The sequence below is a fragment of the Conger conger genome, chromosome 8 (assembly GCF_963514075.1).
Source record: "Conger conger chromosome 8, fConCon1.1, whole genome shotgun sequence".
Taxonomy (NCBI): Eukaryota; Metazoa; Chordata; class Actinopteri; order Anguilliformes; family Congridae; genus Conger; species Conger conger.
The window spans coordinates 51632982-51649698 of NC_083767.1; the positions used below are offsets into that span (position 1 = coordinate 51632982).

General features: G+C 44.4%; 1 protein-coding gene across 1 annotated transcript in view; it reads left to right on the forward strand.

Moving 5' to 3' along the window:
- Positions 1-1069: 1069 nt before the first annotated feature.
- Positions 1070-16717, forward strand: part of frmd4a (FERM domain containing 4A) — an 88643-nt gene continuing 72995 nt past the window's right edge. Inside the window, exon 1 of the mRNA XM_061252114.1 lies at positions 1070-1194. Coding sequence (XP_061108098.1) covers positions 1102-1194 — 93 coding nt within the window. The 5' untranslated portion in view covers positions 1070-1101. The remainder of the gene's footprint in view (positions 1195-16717) is intronic.

Below are 16717 nucleotides of genomic sequence, written 5' to 3' on the forward strand. Positions count from 1 at the left end.
AACTTTGTTACCTCTAATTTGTGATACGCTGTTGAGAAATGATTAAATACCATTGGGTCAAGCACATTAACACGACCATCAGTTACAGTGAAGCAGTTCCCCATTTCAGGAGATCAAGAAGCCCATGCAATAATAAAAGACTTAGCTTCATTAATTAAATGGTTTGGTTTCTGGGGGTCGTATCAGAGTGCCTTTGCGGCAGAAAAAGGCTAATTTCAGCTTTGTTAAGCGGAACAAGGCAGGTAATTGCTGTGTCAGACGAAAGGCCTCGCGGCGTTGAAAAGTACGTTTCCGCGTGCGGGATACAGCCGCTATCTCCCGGACGTTTTCCCTACACGCCTCAGACCGGCCCTGGTGAAAGCTGGAGCAGGATTTAGAGTTAATCTCAGCAGCAGATGGCCAAACATCAGATATTCTTTTTGAGGTGTACCATGTGACCTAGCGTACAGCAACACGGGGAGCCACAACCCGCCCCCACATCCCCCGGTCATGTGACCTCACTGAATAATAAATCCCACGCCATCAGGAGGAATGAGTGGCCTGCTTACAGTGGTCAGTCAGGAGAAGTGAGGCTGGTTGCTTACCGGGCACCATTTCAGGTATAGTTACATAGACAGGGCACCCCCACTGGGCTGGAGAGAGAGCACGGAAGTGAAGGAGAGAAAAAGAGACAGTTGGAAGGAAAGATAAAACAGACCCCCCCCCCCCCACACACACACACATACTGTACACACCCAGTACAAATTCACATACACATTTTTTGTACACACACACAGCATAACCCCTTTCTCTCCAAACTCTTTCTCTCTCTATCAAACGCACAGACGTACACACACACACACACACACACACACATCATGGTGAAACAGGAGCAGAATGGGGCCAGGCAGCTCAGGATAGGCTCTTGCATCATTCCCAGGCAGTGACGCTGGGGGTGGTGATGAAGGTGGTGGGGGGGGGGGGGGCTGTCGAGTGCGTTGTGCTGCCTGCCTGCTTGCCTGGCAGAGGCTCAGAGTGTGGTGGTAGAGACGGGACGCCACACACACACACACACACACACAAACACACACGCTCGCGTGGTGCTCTCCTTCCCAGCGCGCGATGGTGGTACAGGGCACCGCCACCCCGGGTCGAACCCGCAGACTTCTCCTCAAGCTGCCAGGCGCGACTCTGAGACACAGCAGCGCAGAGAGGGTAAGAGCTCCCTGCTTTTCCGATCCCCATCTCTCTTTTCCACCTCGCTCTGCTTTGAATTGGGGAGGGGGTGGGTGTCTCTTTCTTTTTGCTTAATCCTTTGGACATAATCAGACTGAGTTAGGGGGGCGAAGCCTTTAATCTGGGGCTGACGGGCGGCTGCGATGGGGACACTCTCACTCTTGATTCCGTAGGCACCGCTCTCCTGGTTAACTTTTCTTTATAGTTGTTACGGGTTCTTATCGGGCTCATTAAAGGGTGTGCAAGGCTTCCCAGCGGCTGACTGAGAAGTACAACTCTGTGCACAGTCCTTCTCTTTCTGACATTCTGAGAAACTGATGTCTGTCTTTTTAAGTTGGGAACTCTGTCAAAATGAGAGTCTGTCATTGTTTGGTTTCCTTGGGTGAAAGGAATAATATCATTGAATCTGCCATGTCTGGGGAGACACAGCCACAATGTGCGCTGCCAAACCTACAACCTTAATTTGCTATCTGCTGCTTGCAAGGAATTGCAAAGGAGAGGTGCTACCTTTGAGCAAACCAGATATGACACTGTGTTTTTCAGGTCATACGTTCACTGATTCTATGCTGGTTCTCTTCCGAAACCCCATAGATACTCATTATATAAAAAAAAGACAGCAGGGATGTATACACATTTTGCTCATTTTCTGATTTAAATGTTTTGTGGGGCCTCTACTGTGAGGTTGCTGGCTTGCACATTATTCTACGAAGAGTTCAAACACCCTGCGGTGAGCAAACAGAACGGGCACCAGCCTGTTTTTCAGAGAGTGAAACTTGGACTTCAGAACGGTAAAAATACATTCATGTCCTGCCTGATGGGTTTGGCCGGAGCATTTCACACAAAGATCGTTAAAGGGGCAGCTCATTAAGCCCACTGAACCTCACAGCTTACAATGGCTTGTAATTGCTGCTCCGGTGCTATATTAATGTGACTATTTTCCTCACGATGTTGGTTCAGGCTCCTGTGCGCTTCGTAAAACAGCCTCTTGGCACAAAAGAAATGAGGCGGCTTCACACGCTCTGTTCCCCTTGTGTTATACTTTATTTCCATGTCTTTGCTTCACCGTCGTACCTGAGTGTCAGCAGCTCGTTCACATGAATTCAAATGAGAATCAGGGTTTGGCCCTGGGGCACTGCGTAGGCTTTCCTCGCCTGCACTTCTCCTTCTAGAACCTTCACCTGCTTTCTAGTCTGATACCCGCCTCACACCTCACACGTAATTACTTCTAAAGCTAGGCGTAATCACATTCAATCTCTCTGTTCATTAACTTTGTTTACTGCCCCCCCCCCCCCCCCCCCCCCTATTTTCCCCCAAATACATTCTAATGGGCTCTTTCCTGTTGCGTGGGGAGCATGTATAGCTGTGAGCCATAAACACAGGCTGCTGCCTCTTTAGGAAGAATTGTCTTATGTAATGGGAGGGTGGTACACACCCCCACTGGACCCAGTGTAAATCAGCTGAACAGAGTAAGCTCTTTACTCTCATGAGATGGACTCCTGTAAAGTGATGGCAGGGAACAGGTTGTGTTCTACCACTAAGACACAGCCACAGTGTGGAGGATAGACGGGATTTGTTTATACAGCTGAGAGATACTCAGATTTTATGTATTGTTAATGGCTAAGACTGGACTATGAGGTATTCAGTGCATTTTAAAACCTGAGCCAAGAAAATTGAAACCGCAAAGCTGATGTAATTAATGTAGGACCTTACATTTCACTTGAAATTGGCTTATCCTGTTAGACTATTTATGCTGTAGTTCTAATTGGACCCCAAGTGTTAGTTGGAAATAGGAAGAACACACCAAGCTGGTTTATTTATAAATGCTATGGATGTAGGCGTACTACCAAACACTTTTCCTGGATTATCTACTCAAGAACATGGTAGATAAAAAAATATATATTTTTTGTCATGACAGGCAGTAGCAAGTTCATTGTGTTTTAAAATGAGATGAAATATCACACAAGGGGTTGAATTAGAGGTAACCCTAATGGGTGATCTGTGTCTGTTACAGTGTGGGCTCTCATGGCTAATCAAATCAAACATAATTTCTCATTGTTTTTATTTGAATGCACAGGAATTCAAGTTCTAAACAAACATTGTTTATTAATTTATTGTGTGAACAAAATGCGTCAAAGCCAAACACATGAGTGTTATCATGATTGATCAATACCAACTAGGTAGATCCAGAAGTGCATTAACATGACATAATCAAAATGTATCTGAGCGATAACAAAGACATTCATAGACATGGTCCTTCCTTTGTAGAACTTTTATTTTGCCTCTTTGTAATGCTTGTTCTCTGTAGAATTTCAGCTTCCCTTGCATAAAGGCTTTCTCTTGCTGCTTTCCACAGATTTTATATTTTGAAGGGGCGCCTTTAATATGCATGCCTTCGAGTTTACTTCAATACTCCAAGACAGATCAACCATCATAGGCATTATTAACCAGAGAGAGGAAGATTTATTCAAATAGGATGCGGGTTGTCCTATGGCTGGATATAAGATTGCAACCCTTTCCCCCCATCTTACCTCCTGCATATATTACAGAAATAATGAGTTTTTTGTTTCCTGATTGTTCGTCACATTGTGAGATTCTCTGCACAAATGGTTTATTCACTTCTGTAGAGGAGACCACAGTGACCTGCCTCTTTCTACCACGTTAGGCCAATCCGTATTGTGACTGCACAATACATTCCTGTGTGTGCTTGGCAAGAGTGTAGAGTTGTAGGGAGTACTTAACCCCAGCACTGCTATGTTTGGTGTGTGTGCGCATGTGTGTGTGTGTGTGTGTGTGTGTGTGTGTGTGCGTGTGCATGTGTGCATGTGTGTGCGTGTAGGTGTGTGCGTGCATGTGTGCATGTGCGTGTATGCGTGTGTGTGAGGGGAAAAAAGATATGGTCTACATGTAATCTGTATGGGTGGTTTACTGAGAAATGAGAACGAGAGAGATGGCGGTATCTGTACCGAGACAGAATGAGAGCATTATTTGTAGAGAGATGAAGTGTGTGCATATTTGTGAGACAGAAGGCTGTGTGTGTGTGTGTGTGTGTGTGTGTGTGTGTGCTTGCCCCTAAGCGTGTGCAGTGAGTGCGCATGTGTGTGCTCTGTGATACAGAAGACACAGGCCTGCAGGGCCTTTGATGATTGGCTCTTGTTCTTTATGCTCTTTCATGCGTGACGAGGCTCATGAGCACGGCCCCGATGCACCAGATTTGAACATCTTCACGATTTCCTTCCTCCCTCATCTCTGAATCCTGATACCTGCCGGACTCCTCCTGCTGGGGGGCTCCAGAGAAGCCATAATGGATGGCCATTAGTGTTGAAAAAGGACAAAGATACCCCCAAACCCTACCACCAACCTCTAATTAGATCACTAATGAGAACTTACAATGAAAGTATTTACAATGAAGTTGCACTGTTGTTAAATGATGAGTGTCTATTTGGTAAATAAGACCCTTTTGAGGTAAAGTTAATGTTTGAAACCCTGTTGAACATAGTCTGTCTTATAAACCAGGGACAAGGCGGGCTTGTGTGATCTTCCTCTGTCTTTCCAAAAATGTCCCTGCAGTGGAGACAACTTTAGTATACTGTATGAGGAGGTTCTTCCTTAAAGGGACTGCTCAACATATGAAGGGCTCATTTGCACTGTGTCATTCCTTGATTGAGTCTGGCCTTCTGAAAGACAAATAACAACAAGCAATACACAAAAGCACCAAAAGAGGGAGAAGAACCTCATCTTGGCTTACCCCGGAAACACGTCAACCAGAATTTTGAAGTCCCTCGGGTGTACAATCTAATCAGGTTTCATGAAAGGAAATAATTGGGTCCTTCTTGCATGGAGAGCCGAGAGCACAGTGCAACGCTTGTAGGAAATAATGGCTTTGACTTTGTGTTAACTACACGTCTTGTTCCAAGGCAGTAGGACTAATTGAACCTCGTTAAATCTAAACATAATGTCACCTCCAGTTAAAGTATAGGACCAAGCTCATTGCCTTTGGCCCGTTGCTCCAAGCTGAAGATGTACCCAAACCTGTTTTCTTCAGCATAGCCAGGTGAGGTAATCCTCTAGATTGTTTCCCTAAGCACTAAGCACTCTCATAAAAAGAATGGAGTTGCATTGCTGGCCAGTATTCTATTTAGCAATTTAGAGTAAGAGGTGATGTAAGGTAACTTGTAGTGGTCCTCCCCCACCACATTTAGATACAACTGTGTAACACTATGTGAAACATTATACAAAGTTTTTGTTAAGTGATTAATATGTAGTTTCAAACTATGTAAGGAAGTTCTTGTTTATTCTTTTGGATATTTAATTCCTTGTGACCAGTACTTACTGGTGGTATGGTTTATTGCTGTGGGTGTGAGTGAGTTTTCTCTTTTAGGTGACTCTGATTACTCAGTTTTTTCTTTTTCAACTTTACTGAAATGACAGAAAGCTCCCCCATGGCGCTGCAGGGGGCTTTGAAATGGGAACGATGTGGTCAGAGAGCTTGATCAGTGGGGTTAGGGTCCTCAGAACCCCGCGGGCTCAGCTTTTCGGGACGCTCATACCCTGTACTCCTGGTGTGAAGGGGAAGAGACTGTTATTGCAGGCCTCTACGTTCTCTTTGATGAGATGCCATTGACGTCCCGTCGTCATGGAGACCTACGGGTGGTGTATGATCAAGTGATAGCTGGAAGGCTCTAAGAACTGTCAGATTTGGAAATTCAGCAGATACCCATAGGTCATACAGATATAGTTGATTAATGATGCCATTGCAAGTGAAGCTTCAAACTTTAATATTCTTTGTCCTTGACTTGCATAACCCAGATGGGCTGAATATCTTTATGGCTTTAATTAGATTCAATTCGTGCTTCCCAGAAAAGGCACCATGGAGAGCGAGGGGGTGGAGTAAGGAGAGGTCAGGGCTTTCATTCCCCAAAACAGGAGATGTAGACCCCAGAATGTCTCAGAACATTGGAGGCCTTTGTATAGCAGATAAGAGGGCTGAATGGTGTGTTTCACTGGTTATTGGGATTATGGAATGGGATGGTCATAGTGCTGTCTGCACTGGAATGAGTCATTCTTCTGTAAATCAGCGCCTGAAGTCTCTATTCATTGTCCAAGTGTGTGTGTGAGGATTTGTGTGCATGTTTGAGTATATGCGTGTGTATGTCACTTTTTGTATATACAGTATGTGCGCATGTGTGTATGTGACATACTACTATATGCATGCATGTGTGTGTGTTTGCTAGTACCAGCATCCACTTGCTCCAGTTGTTTTTCCTTACAAAGCACCCCTGTGAGTCGACAGCTTTTATATGTTAATCCTCATTAATATTTATGATTTTAGGGAAAGTGGAGCATATGATTAGCCCATATACTGCATGAAATATGTCAACATCAGTATATCGCAAAAACCATGAACTTCAAACATCTCTGTATCAGTTGTAACTGTACTATTTAGGTAGGCGGTGTTGTTAATATGTAGCTATAGCCAATGGCATGGAGTTCTTGCTCACCACTTTTCCCTTTGTGGTGTTGAACATCACTATTCATTTGCATTGATTCCTCTCCACTCACCTGTAATATAAAATCCTTGAAGTGGGCTGATTGAAATCAATTCTCAGACACTATTTGATGTATTACAGGTAACTCCAACAGCGTCTAGAGTCTGGTTCACAGATGAGTATCAGCTCGGTCTCTTCATAATTGATACAGTACATTTATGTTTCTGTATGAGTTTCCTGATGGCTATCAAGCCCTGTCATTCTGTCAAGCCTGCCTACAGATTTGACCAAATGTGCACCAAATGATACAAATTGGAGTAGCAAATTACTCTGACTCTTAAGCATGATTGGATATTGATGCCGAGCACTGGATCCCAGTGTGTGACCTAGTTCTCATGCTTCATTTCAGAGTCAAACTATGCAATTTATTTGCCTAGCCATCATCCTTATCCAAGGCTACATATGGTGTGTAGCTTATAATTTCACTTGCAAATAGCTCCAACTTCAAGTTCAAACTGAAGTGCCTTCCTCAACAGTAGAACAATAGTGTTCAGTATCCCAATTTGAATTAGCAACTCAGGTTATAAGCCCAAATTCTCTCGGCAGGTTGGTGCATGATGAGAGGGGACCAATCCATTTTGCATAGGCCTCAGATGCACATAACAACCACAACCTCAATTCCACACTGCAGCTGCCTTATACAATGGGGCTTAGAAATGTTAAACTTCCCATTAATGGTATTCGGGCTTCCAGCAAGAAGCACCCCTTCTGGGCATCCGGGTCTGTCCTTGGCCATGCCTCAGTGCTGGCAGTGATTAAAGGAGCCGCTAGACTCATGTCTGGACTGGGCTGCACTGGAGGGACTCCTCCTCCTCCCGCCATGGCCGGATTTTCACCAGTGATTGAAGTCCTGTGTTGGAGTACAGATGGAATACAGATAGTATACAGATAGCACGTGGGAGCCTCCTCCACCATAACAGAATGAGATTTAAACCAAAGCTTCCGCAAGAAACCCTTGGGCAACCCCGCTCTCGCAAAGGCAGGCGTTTGAGCAAAACATGTTCTCAGACAGAAGGGTTTTAAATTTGCTAGCATTCATGAGCTGGATTTTTCTCAGCCAGCTACTTTTTTTTGTGGCTGAACATTTGTACATCAAACAAACATACCTAATTGAGTGTGTTCTCTCTGAGCTCTGCTGGGGAGTTTTCTCACACCAGGTCAGTGAGTTCTGTGAACTTTCCCAGGGTAGGACACAGAAAGTCCTGGGAAAATCATCCATCTGCAAATATTTAAAGACCCCCTAAATGAAGACCCACAAAAGCATTGTCACGATGACCTTACATTTATAGAGGCAACAACCATGATTACTTTATAGATTAAATGTAAACACAAGTATGAAATGTCTTGGAATACAATAATTCTGCCTGAAGAACAGGCAGGGGAGCATTTCTACTTCCATAATACAAGCCATAACTTGTAGCAGTGTTTTAACCACAGTATTTGAATTTCTGCACACTTGCAGAAATGGCACCAGTACAAAAAGAATGGGACCAGATGGAAAGTATGTTAATTTATGTGGTTGTGTGAATTTTGATTTCACCTTGTTGAGGGGAAAGAAATCATGTATTAGCATTTCTGGATTATATTACCGTTAAATAAATAATATAGGGTATAGCATACCAGCTATCTGTGCAATTCGCATGGAGCTGTCCTCACTGAGACATACAGAAGGCTTCCTCTTTCTTAATGCACTGCTTAGAAACATTTAATATTGGCACCATTTTGCAAAAGAGTGGGTTTAATGGTGGCTTTTAATGTCTGAGAGTCATTAAGGGCAATCACGTGTCAGAGCCTCCCATAAAACTGACAGTCAGGAACATGCATTCACTCAGGTTTGTGTGTTTTAAAACGTATTGCGCTTGTTGCATATTGATTTTCGGCTGTGCTGCTGAATTGCAGAAAAAAACCTATAGCTAATCGCCAGTAAACAGCCTTTGTATGGTGTTGTGATGCACAAATCTGAGTCTGCAAAAAAGAGCCATGCCCTTGGAATTAGTTTTGACAAACTGCCTGCAGTTTGGATCCTTCCAAAGAAAATAATAATCAATCATTATCACAGAAACAGTGCAAACTATTTACAATACACTTTCCCCTTCATTTTGAACAAATTTAAGGTCGTTTTTTTTTTCCTACAGCCAGGTATATATTTTGCTGAATGTATCATTGTTGAGTCTTAATGGAAAATCTTATTAAAACTTGGCGTTTGATTGATGTTGGATTGAACGGGGGGCTGAGGTGTCTTCTTAACTGGAAAATTGTGGATTGTTCATGGAAATGGTCTGTGCTGACTACTGAAATGTATTACAAACATGGTGTATACATATTGTATGTAGGGTGATTATTTCCTGCACATTTATTTTGGGAGAGGATAATTAAGATTGCACTGATGCTGCAGGAATTATTATGGGAGAGTGAGGGAGACCCAGGATAATCCAGAATCCACTGTGCTGATAACCTCAGTTTGACGTTATTTTAACTTTGGTAATCTAAGGAATGGGAACTTGCCCCTGTTTTTTTAGTTTTAGTTTTTTAGTGGATTTTCTTTTTAGTCAATGAGTATTTTTCAAGGAAGCGGATTAGTTACATCTATTAATTCCAGCAGCTCATGGTATAAGCTATTCATTCTGGCAAGTGGCAACTAAACACCTTGGTGTCAGTCCTACTTATATAACAGTTTGATCTGAGGAATGCTGAAATTCATATTAAAAGCTCTGAGATTCTGGGAAGTGTTCTAATGGCAGACCCTCTCACCATGGCTCTGAGCCAAGGAGGCTGCATCTGAGATGCAGAGCGGTGCTTTTTAAAACAAAACCAATGTCTACGGTTTGAATTGAGCTGTTGTTAACTCTGCCAGAGTCCATTTTGGTTAGGCTTTTACTTCTATTGGCTGCCATTGCTGAGAATGGGGAAGGAGGGTGAGGTGCTGTTTATATTCCCAAAATTACAGGGGCAAACAAAGCAAATCACACCATGACCTGAGAATGCTGGCAAAGAGGACCAGCCTTCTTTTAAAGAGCCTGGCCAAGGCCCTGGCACATTTAGGAGACATGCGAACCCTGTCAGAGTGCTAAGTTTGCTCTATTGTGTTACTATTTGAAAGGGATATAGAGTATCGTGTAGCTGGGGCTCAACGTCAGTGCACCCGATCTTCTGCAGAGGGGAGACGTCACCTCACCCGCTCTCCCTAAAGCACCGCCCTTCTGCGACCAGGAGCCTCTGGGTGTATTTCAGAAGGGTCTCATTTCCTCAAACAAACATAGAGGAAAGAACCAGCCTGACCATTGCCTCACAGTCTTCCTACAGCGGAGGGTTAGCGGAGAAGAGGTGGATAGTGGGGGGCATTTTTTAATAAGTGAGTGGGAGTCAAGTGTCCCCGATTTTCCTGTGAAGCTGACCGGCCGAAGTCAACCAAGCTGACACACAGGGGAAAACACCTGGCCGGGGGGATAACCAGTGTCAGTCTTCAACCGCGATGGATGGTGCACTTGTTGGCTTTGAGGACGTCTTTTTCTCCAGACGGGGCCTCCTGTGGAACTTGACTTCCACAGCTCTAAGGAGGTGGCATATAGTGAATCCGAGGGCTTTTCACCTGCTGGCCAAACCCAGGTGCATCCCAAGGACCCTGTACCAGGTATGAATGAAACTACTTCAGTGCTGTAGATTGTCAAAGAAAAGTGGTCAGATTAATGGAAGACTGGTCCTCTTTGCTGTAGGTATTGTTAATTAACTAACAGAATGTCATATGTATGAATGGTTCTAAATCACAGTGTGATTCCATGAGACATTTGCCCATCAGCCTTGATGGATTGAGATATTCTGTACTTTCTTCTTTGATATTGATGAAAAAAGATACACTATTACAATCTGACTAATTTTTTCAGTGCTGAACTGAAAAAAGGACTCAAGCTTAGAATTCAGAGGCTGTATGGGGAAAAAACAGCATTTTTTGCCTTGGTTCTGTGTTGCTATGGTTGACTCAAAGGGCTTCTTGACAGCAATGCTTCACCGAGCTGAGGGAACGTGAAAGGATTTCTTTGGCATTTGACTCTTGGATGCTGTTTGCACTGTGTTCTCCAGCAGGCTCTGTTTATGGCCTTCTCTAGTGAAAGTTAAGAGAGGACCATGAAGAAACTCAAATAAACTACTTATTGCTTATTCTGATCAGTTAGAATAACTTAGATCTGTATTTTGTTATTCTTCACAAGGATCTGTTCGCAAGGATAAGTTGCATTGAAATGCTACGTTTCGATTCTTGGCTCAGTGTTCTTCTTCTTTTTTTTAACAACAAAAGGTAATTTTCCATGCAGTGGTTTGCTCTGCAAAATTCGCTTTTATGTTTTATTTAAAATAGGGATTTAGCAAGAAGCCGCAAAACCAAACAACAGGGCCTTTCAGACTGCTACTGCAGTGCATCGGTTTTTAAACAGGTTTCTTTTTTCCAAGTACTCCACCTCCTGGAGTAACAAGAAGTGTGTCTTGTGTCTTGTCCAATTTTCCAGTTCACAGAAGAGCCAAAGTACCCTGTCCTATGCTATCTCCTGTTGTTCTGTATCAGTATGAGGATGCGGGAGGTGGCAGTGATCCTGTTTATAGAAGAGAACACACCCCTGTGTGCCCCATGAATCACATTTACTGAGGCAGATAGAGGCTCAGGTCCCTCTGCTAGTCAGCCATAGGCAGCAAGCCCAAATGCTGCCTTCCTTTCACCCAAATAAACTCTTGTCCATGTCTGTTGATCTGGAATGAGTGCCCATGACTGAATGCCACAGTGTTAGAGGAAAAGGGAAGGAGATACTTATGTCCTGCATCACGGTTTAGCACTTTTGCCTCACAACAAGAAGGTCCTGGGTTCAAGCCCCATCTGGGCCTTTCTGTGTGCATGTTCTCCCCGTGTCTCTCTATGTACTCCAGTTTCCTCCCATAGTCCAAAGACATGCAGGTTAGGTTAATTGTTGAGTTGAAATTGCCCCTTGTTGTACTCCTGGTGTTGACCTTGACCAAGGCCAAGGCAATCGGAGTTGCTCCCCGGGCGCCGTACTATGGCTGCCCACCGCTCCTAAGTAACTAGTTTGGGGTTTGTTGTCTTACAAGGAGGATGGGTCAAATACTGAAGATGCATTTCATTGCCTTTGAAGGCAATGACAGTAAAGTTGAATCTCATCCAGCAGGCAGCAGGTGGAGCTCCCATCACTGTGCAGAGGCTGGGATCAGGAGGGTGGGTGTTCAGCCTGCTCCTCTGCGATCAATGCAATCAAACCTGACTTAACGAGAGAAGAATGACAGAGTAAAAGGGTCTGGACTTGAAAGAAGGCTCTGTCACTTTGGCTCTCCCCCATCAAGGTCATACAATGTCAAGCAGCACACATGAACAATATTCCAGCAGTAGCTATGACTTGTTTCATTAACAATGAAGCTATACAGCAGGATGGGCTTTATAAACACACACAAAGCTTCCTCCTGAATATTCAATGAATGTTTTTCTCTACAACAAACCATTGCAGAATTCATTTCTCTGCTCTGTGCAGGCCTGTATGCTGGCAGAACGCTTGGACGGTATATTCAAATGAGTACCAGACACGCGTAGCCACAATGTTAATATATTCACTACATAGGTCAAACTACTCCAGATGATGATGTTTGCATCTCTTCCACCGTGTCATGATCTGTGTTTCATGAAAGACAGCTCTGGAGATTATTCCCACGTAGTTCAGTATAGGAGAATGTGGTTGGCCAAAACCCAAGGTTACAATAACAAATGCAGAGGATGCTCTGAGGCGAAAGTCGAGGAGAACATCAAGGGTGGCCATTTCCGTGCAGGCAGGCCCTGCGCTCCTGTGGGGACAGGGTTTGCATGAGCGTGGTGCTGCAGGGCGTGCACACACAAAGGGAGGAAGCAGTAATGAGCAGGCCTCAGGGCGGAGACCTCATCAACAGAGGATAAAGGTCAGAGTTTCAGTCTGGGGGGTGAAGGAGAATTCCAAGGCAAGCAGTGCATTTAGCCATCCATTTTGTGTTATTAGCTGGGCTAATGGAACCGCTAGCCATCCTTTCCTGGCACGCGTCGCGAGACTAGCAGGCCTCGTGGCTACCATTCAAAAGCCTTAACATGCAGGCTGTCTGGCATTATACGCCTGTCCACGGCAGGTCGCAGGGGACACTCCAACCTGCCTTGCAAACCAACCAGACTATTCCGTTCAAACAGCTTTGTTCTTTCTCTCTCACTAGATCTCTTAATCCGCCAGATATTCGCCATGAGGAAAGCTCTAAAGTCCTGCTAAACTTTGCTCTGGGTTGGTTTCTTCTGTCTTTGAGCAGAACAGAACAAACAGAAATAGCTGGAGCCTGTTTAGACAGGGCACAGTCGTGATGAGGGCTGGGATTCTGACTGGCCCAGTTTTAACCTTGCATGAGCAGGCGGCTTCTTGACACCAAATGGCTGATGTGCCAAGACGCTTATGTCTGGGTATGTTTGCCAGACACAGGCCTCTGTGGGACTGCTTCAGAATCATAATATACGGGCCTCAAGGAAACCACACCACGCTTCCTGCATTCTCCCACAGCTTAAAAAAGTGTTTGCCCACAGGTCCCTTATAGCATTGCCATCGAAGGGCTTTGTTTTACAGGATGACCCCATCCAGCCCATAATTGCTGGGCGTTGTTGCGAGGGTTTGAGCACGGAGGTGCACCATCTGTGGAGAGGAAGAGGGGGCAGGCAGGGAAAAGCAGGCCTGGAGCAGCTGCATTCACCAGGGGCCCTGTCTTCCTCCCCCCTGCTCAAGTCTCCAAAAGACAGGATTTCCTGTGTAGGGATAGGGGAGAAACACATGCAGGAGGCCAGTGCTTGTATCCCACTGTGTCTCGGCGTGGCCATGTTCCCCCACTGTGATGCTGGCCCTTAAAACACGTCTGTCAAATTGAATCTGTGAGGGACTGTGTAAAGCGCAGTTAATTCACTGCCATCTTAATCTCTACTGTGTGTCTTACCTGATTTCCCAGACTGCACAGTTAGAGTTAATTATTTTGAGACTTCCTTACTCTGCACTCCGAGACACTACTGTATATTAGATTAAATCTGTCAAGATTTACTCGGAGAGCAGAAATGTTTTTCGGTCACACTGTAGCTTGTGTAATGAAACACATCCTGCTCCCTGAGATCCGGTAGGATTTTGTTTCGGGCTCTTCCTCTCTCCCTGGCACGGATTCTGCTCAAATGTATATTGGTAATCTTTATAAGAGAGGTCATTTAAATGCTTTCTGATGTACACACATATGTATAAAGACATGTTTGTACTGCCAAAGATATCCAACTTTAGGTTGTGGATATTCACTGTAAGATCCTTCCCATCAAGAACAGATGAGGCTAGGTGACTAGTGGCATTTGCACTAATTGCAACTGTTTGAGTTGGAGCAAATATCACACTTTTTGTTGATAGACTTCCATGTGGGAGGAATAATTGGTCCCTAAAGTCTCTTGGCCAGTAGAAAGGATTCCACTGGTATCCGCTGCTGTGTGAGAACGGCTGTTTCTCAGCAACAGTCCCCTGCTCCAGAGCCAGGGGAAGCCACATGGACCACCCCAACTCCACAGAGCACCACAGCTGAAACAGGCCCCGTACATGGCCCAATCCAAAATATCCCCATGGCCCACTACTGTCAATGTCCTTCCAGGGTTCGATTTTCTCAGGACAGGATGTGACTGTTTCTGAGAGTTTTGAGTGGGTGACCGGATGAGAAACGCACATCTCTCTCCTGAGTTTCACTTTGTTGTTGTATCATTCATCACTAGCCCCTCTGCACCCCCTCACTCCCCACCCCCCACTTTTATGTGCCTCAGTCTTTCCTGCCCAAAAAATGGAATCCCAATTCTTTAATGACAATAGCAGAGGATATTGTGATATTAAGACTCATCCACTACCCCTGTTTTACCCCCCTTTAATAAATCACTGTTAGCGTTAGCTGGCTTGACAGCAGTGGGGATTGTTTTTGGCAAGGCACTGCTCTCCTCAAGTTTATCAGCATCAGCTTCTAGAGCTGTGAGAGCCCGATTCGTAGAGGTAGTGATGTCACTTTTCCAATTAATAGTCCTTGGTAATGATGGGAAACCACAGACCTTCTGAGCTCAGTGATAAACACCATGGCAATAAAAGCAGACCAGACATATTACAGCAGACATTGCATAAACACTGCTGTCCACAGAATGCATCAAAACCAATTGGCTTTTCCTCACAGTATTTCAATCAGAGATGTAGGATTTTTGTAAGCAGTTAATAACTGCAGGAACAAATTAGGAATTTTGATCATGAATGAACTATGGCAAAATGCTGTTTTTGAGCTACAGCCTGGTTGAAACTTAGATATTTGCAAAAGAGCAACGCTAAACATTTGAACTTTCATGTCAAAAATGTATTTTCAGAAATGTATCCCACAAAGGGTTCCACACATTTCTGGTTGAAGTGAGGAAGGCTATGGATTTCATACTCAGAAACGGGCACAGTGGAAAATTAAATGGCTCCTGAAAATATCTGTGCATTTGTATAAAGTGGGTTTTCAGGGAAGGCTGTTCCGGAGAGGCACATCGATGAAGGATGTTGTAAGTATAGGACAGGTGTAAACATGCGATTGGGAATTCCAAATTCCGAAGGATTAGAATGATAAGAACCACATGGAAAATTCTCACATTCCAGTGGTTTTAATTTCCCCCAGAATCATCCCGTACACCTTTCAAGGGCACCAATACACGCATGCCATGGGAAGTCTCTGCAGTGATGCCCCACACTCTGCCCTCACGCTTTACTATCATTTACTCATTGTCAGACATAAGCTCCTTAGCTGCAGCTGAAATCTCATTCCGCTGGTAATGTGAGTGTGCCAAGCAACCGGATGAAAATTCACTCAATTATTTTCTGACACACTTCAAGGTCCAGGTGACTTACCACAAGCTGTGTATTTTTGTGTTTTGCTTCATGCTATAGAAATCATCCAGACTTATGTTTTTTTACTCAGATGTGAGACAATGGAGTTGGCCCCATTTATGCAGAGACCACTGTGCCAGTCTTATGGGATGAGGATATCCATATACAAAATTATGAGATAAGCCTCAGCTGGGTTGAGTCCAGATTTTCTCTGCGGCAGGGATGCCATCCATATTGTAAATCTTGGGGGATTATCCCTGAGACAGGTGATTATATCAAATACAAACTGAAATTTTGTTAAATAATTTGAGGGAAATTGTACTTTTCACAATTTAATCGACCTAGCATTTATTGGGCTTTTGAATTCTCAACTTCAGAGCAAGATCATCCATGTGAAGGCGCAGATTAAGACGTATCTTATTCTTGGTATTGTCCATTCAGATTATATTAGTTTTCAGTTTTTAATAGCATTGATTATTTTGCCGTTTTAGTAAGTTGACCTTATTAATGCCACCAGACCTATCAACAACTGGTAGGTCTTTTAAACTATTAAAGTGTAAGTTATGAATGTCATGGGACATGAACCCACCATCCTTTGAATCCATCTTCACTCAGAAAATACCTGGGATATATCAAGGATGTGCTTGCGTAGAAGATGTAGAAACAGCTGGTATGGAGCTCTGTGACACTCTGGCTATAGCCTCATACAGTTGCATGTGACTACAGTGTGCCAGAGATGGCAGGAGGTGCACTTAAGTGCACAAAACTAAAGCAGCAGGAGCCAGAAGTCTGAAGGTGTCAGATCTCAGCCATTGATTTCCCAGGGTCCCACGGGGCACCGAGGGGCTGGGGGAGAGAGGTTATTTCTCTCCATTACATCTCAACCGGAGGTCACTGTGAGGGCCAGTTGGAAGCCAGCACGAAGCACGGCCGCTTGCTCCCATCATCCGCGCCATCTCGGCAGCACAACGTGAGGTCTCTGGTTCCCTGTGAGAGCAGTACATGGCAGCTCGGCCGGAAGCCATCAGCCAGCGCTCACCGGGT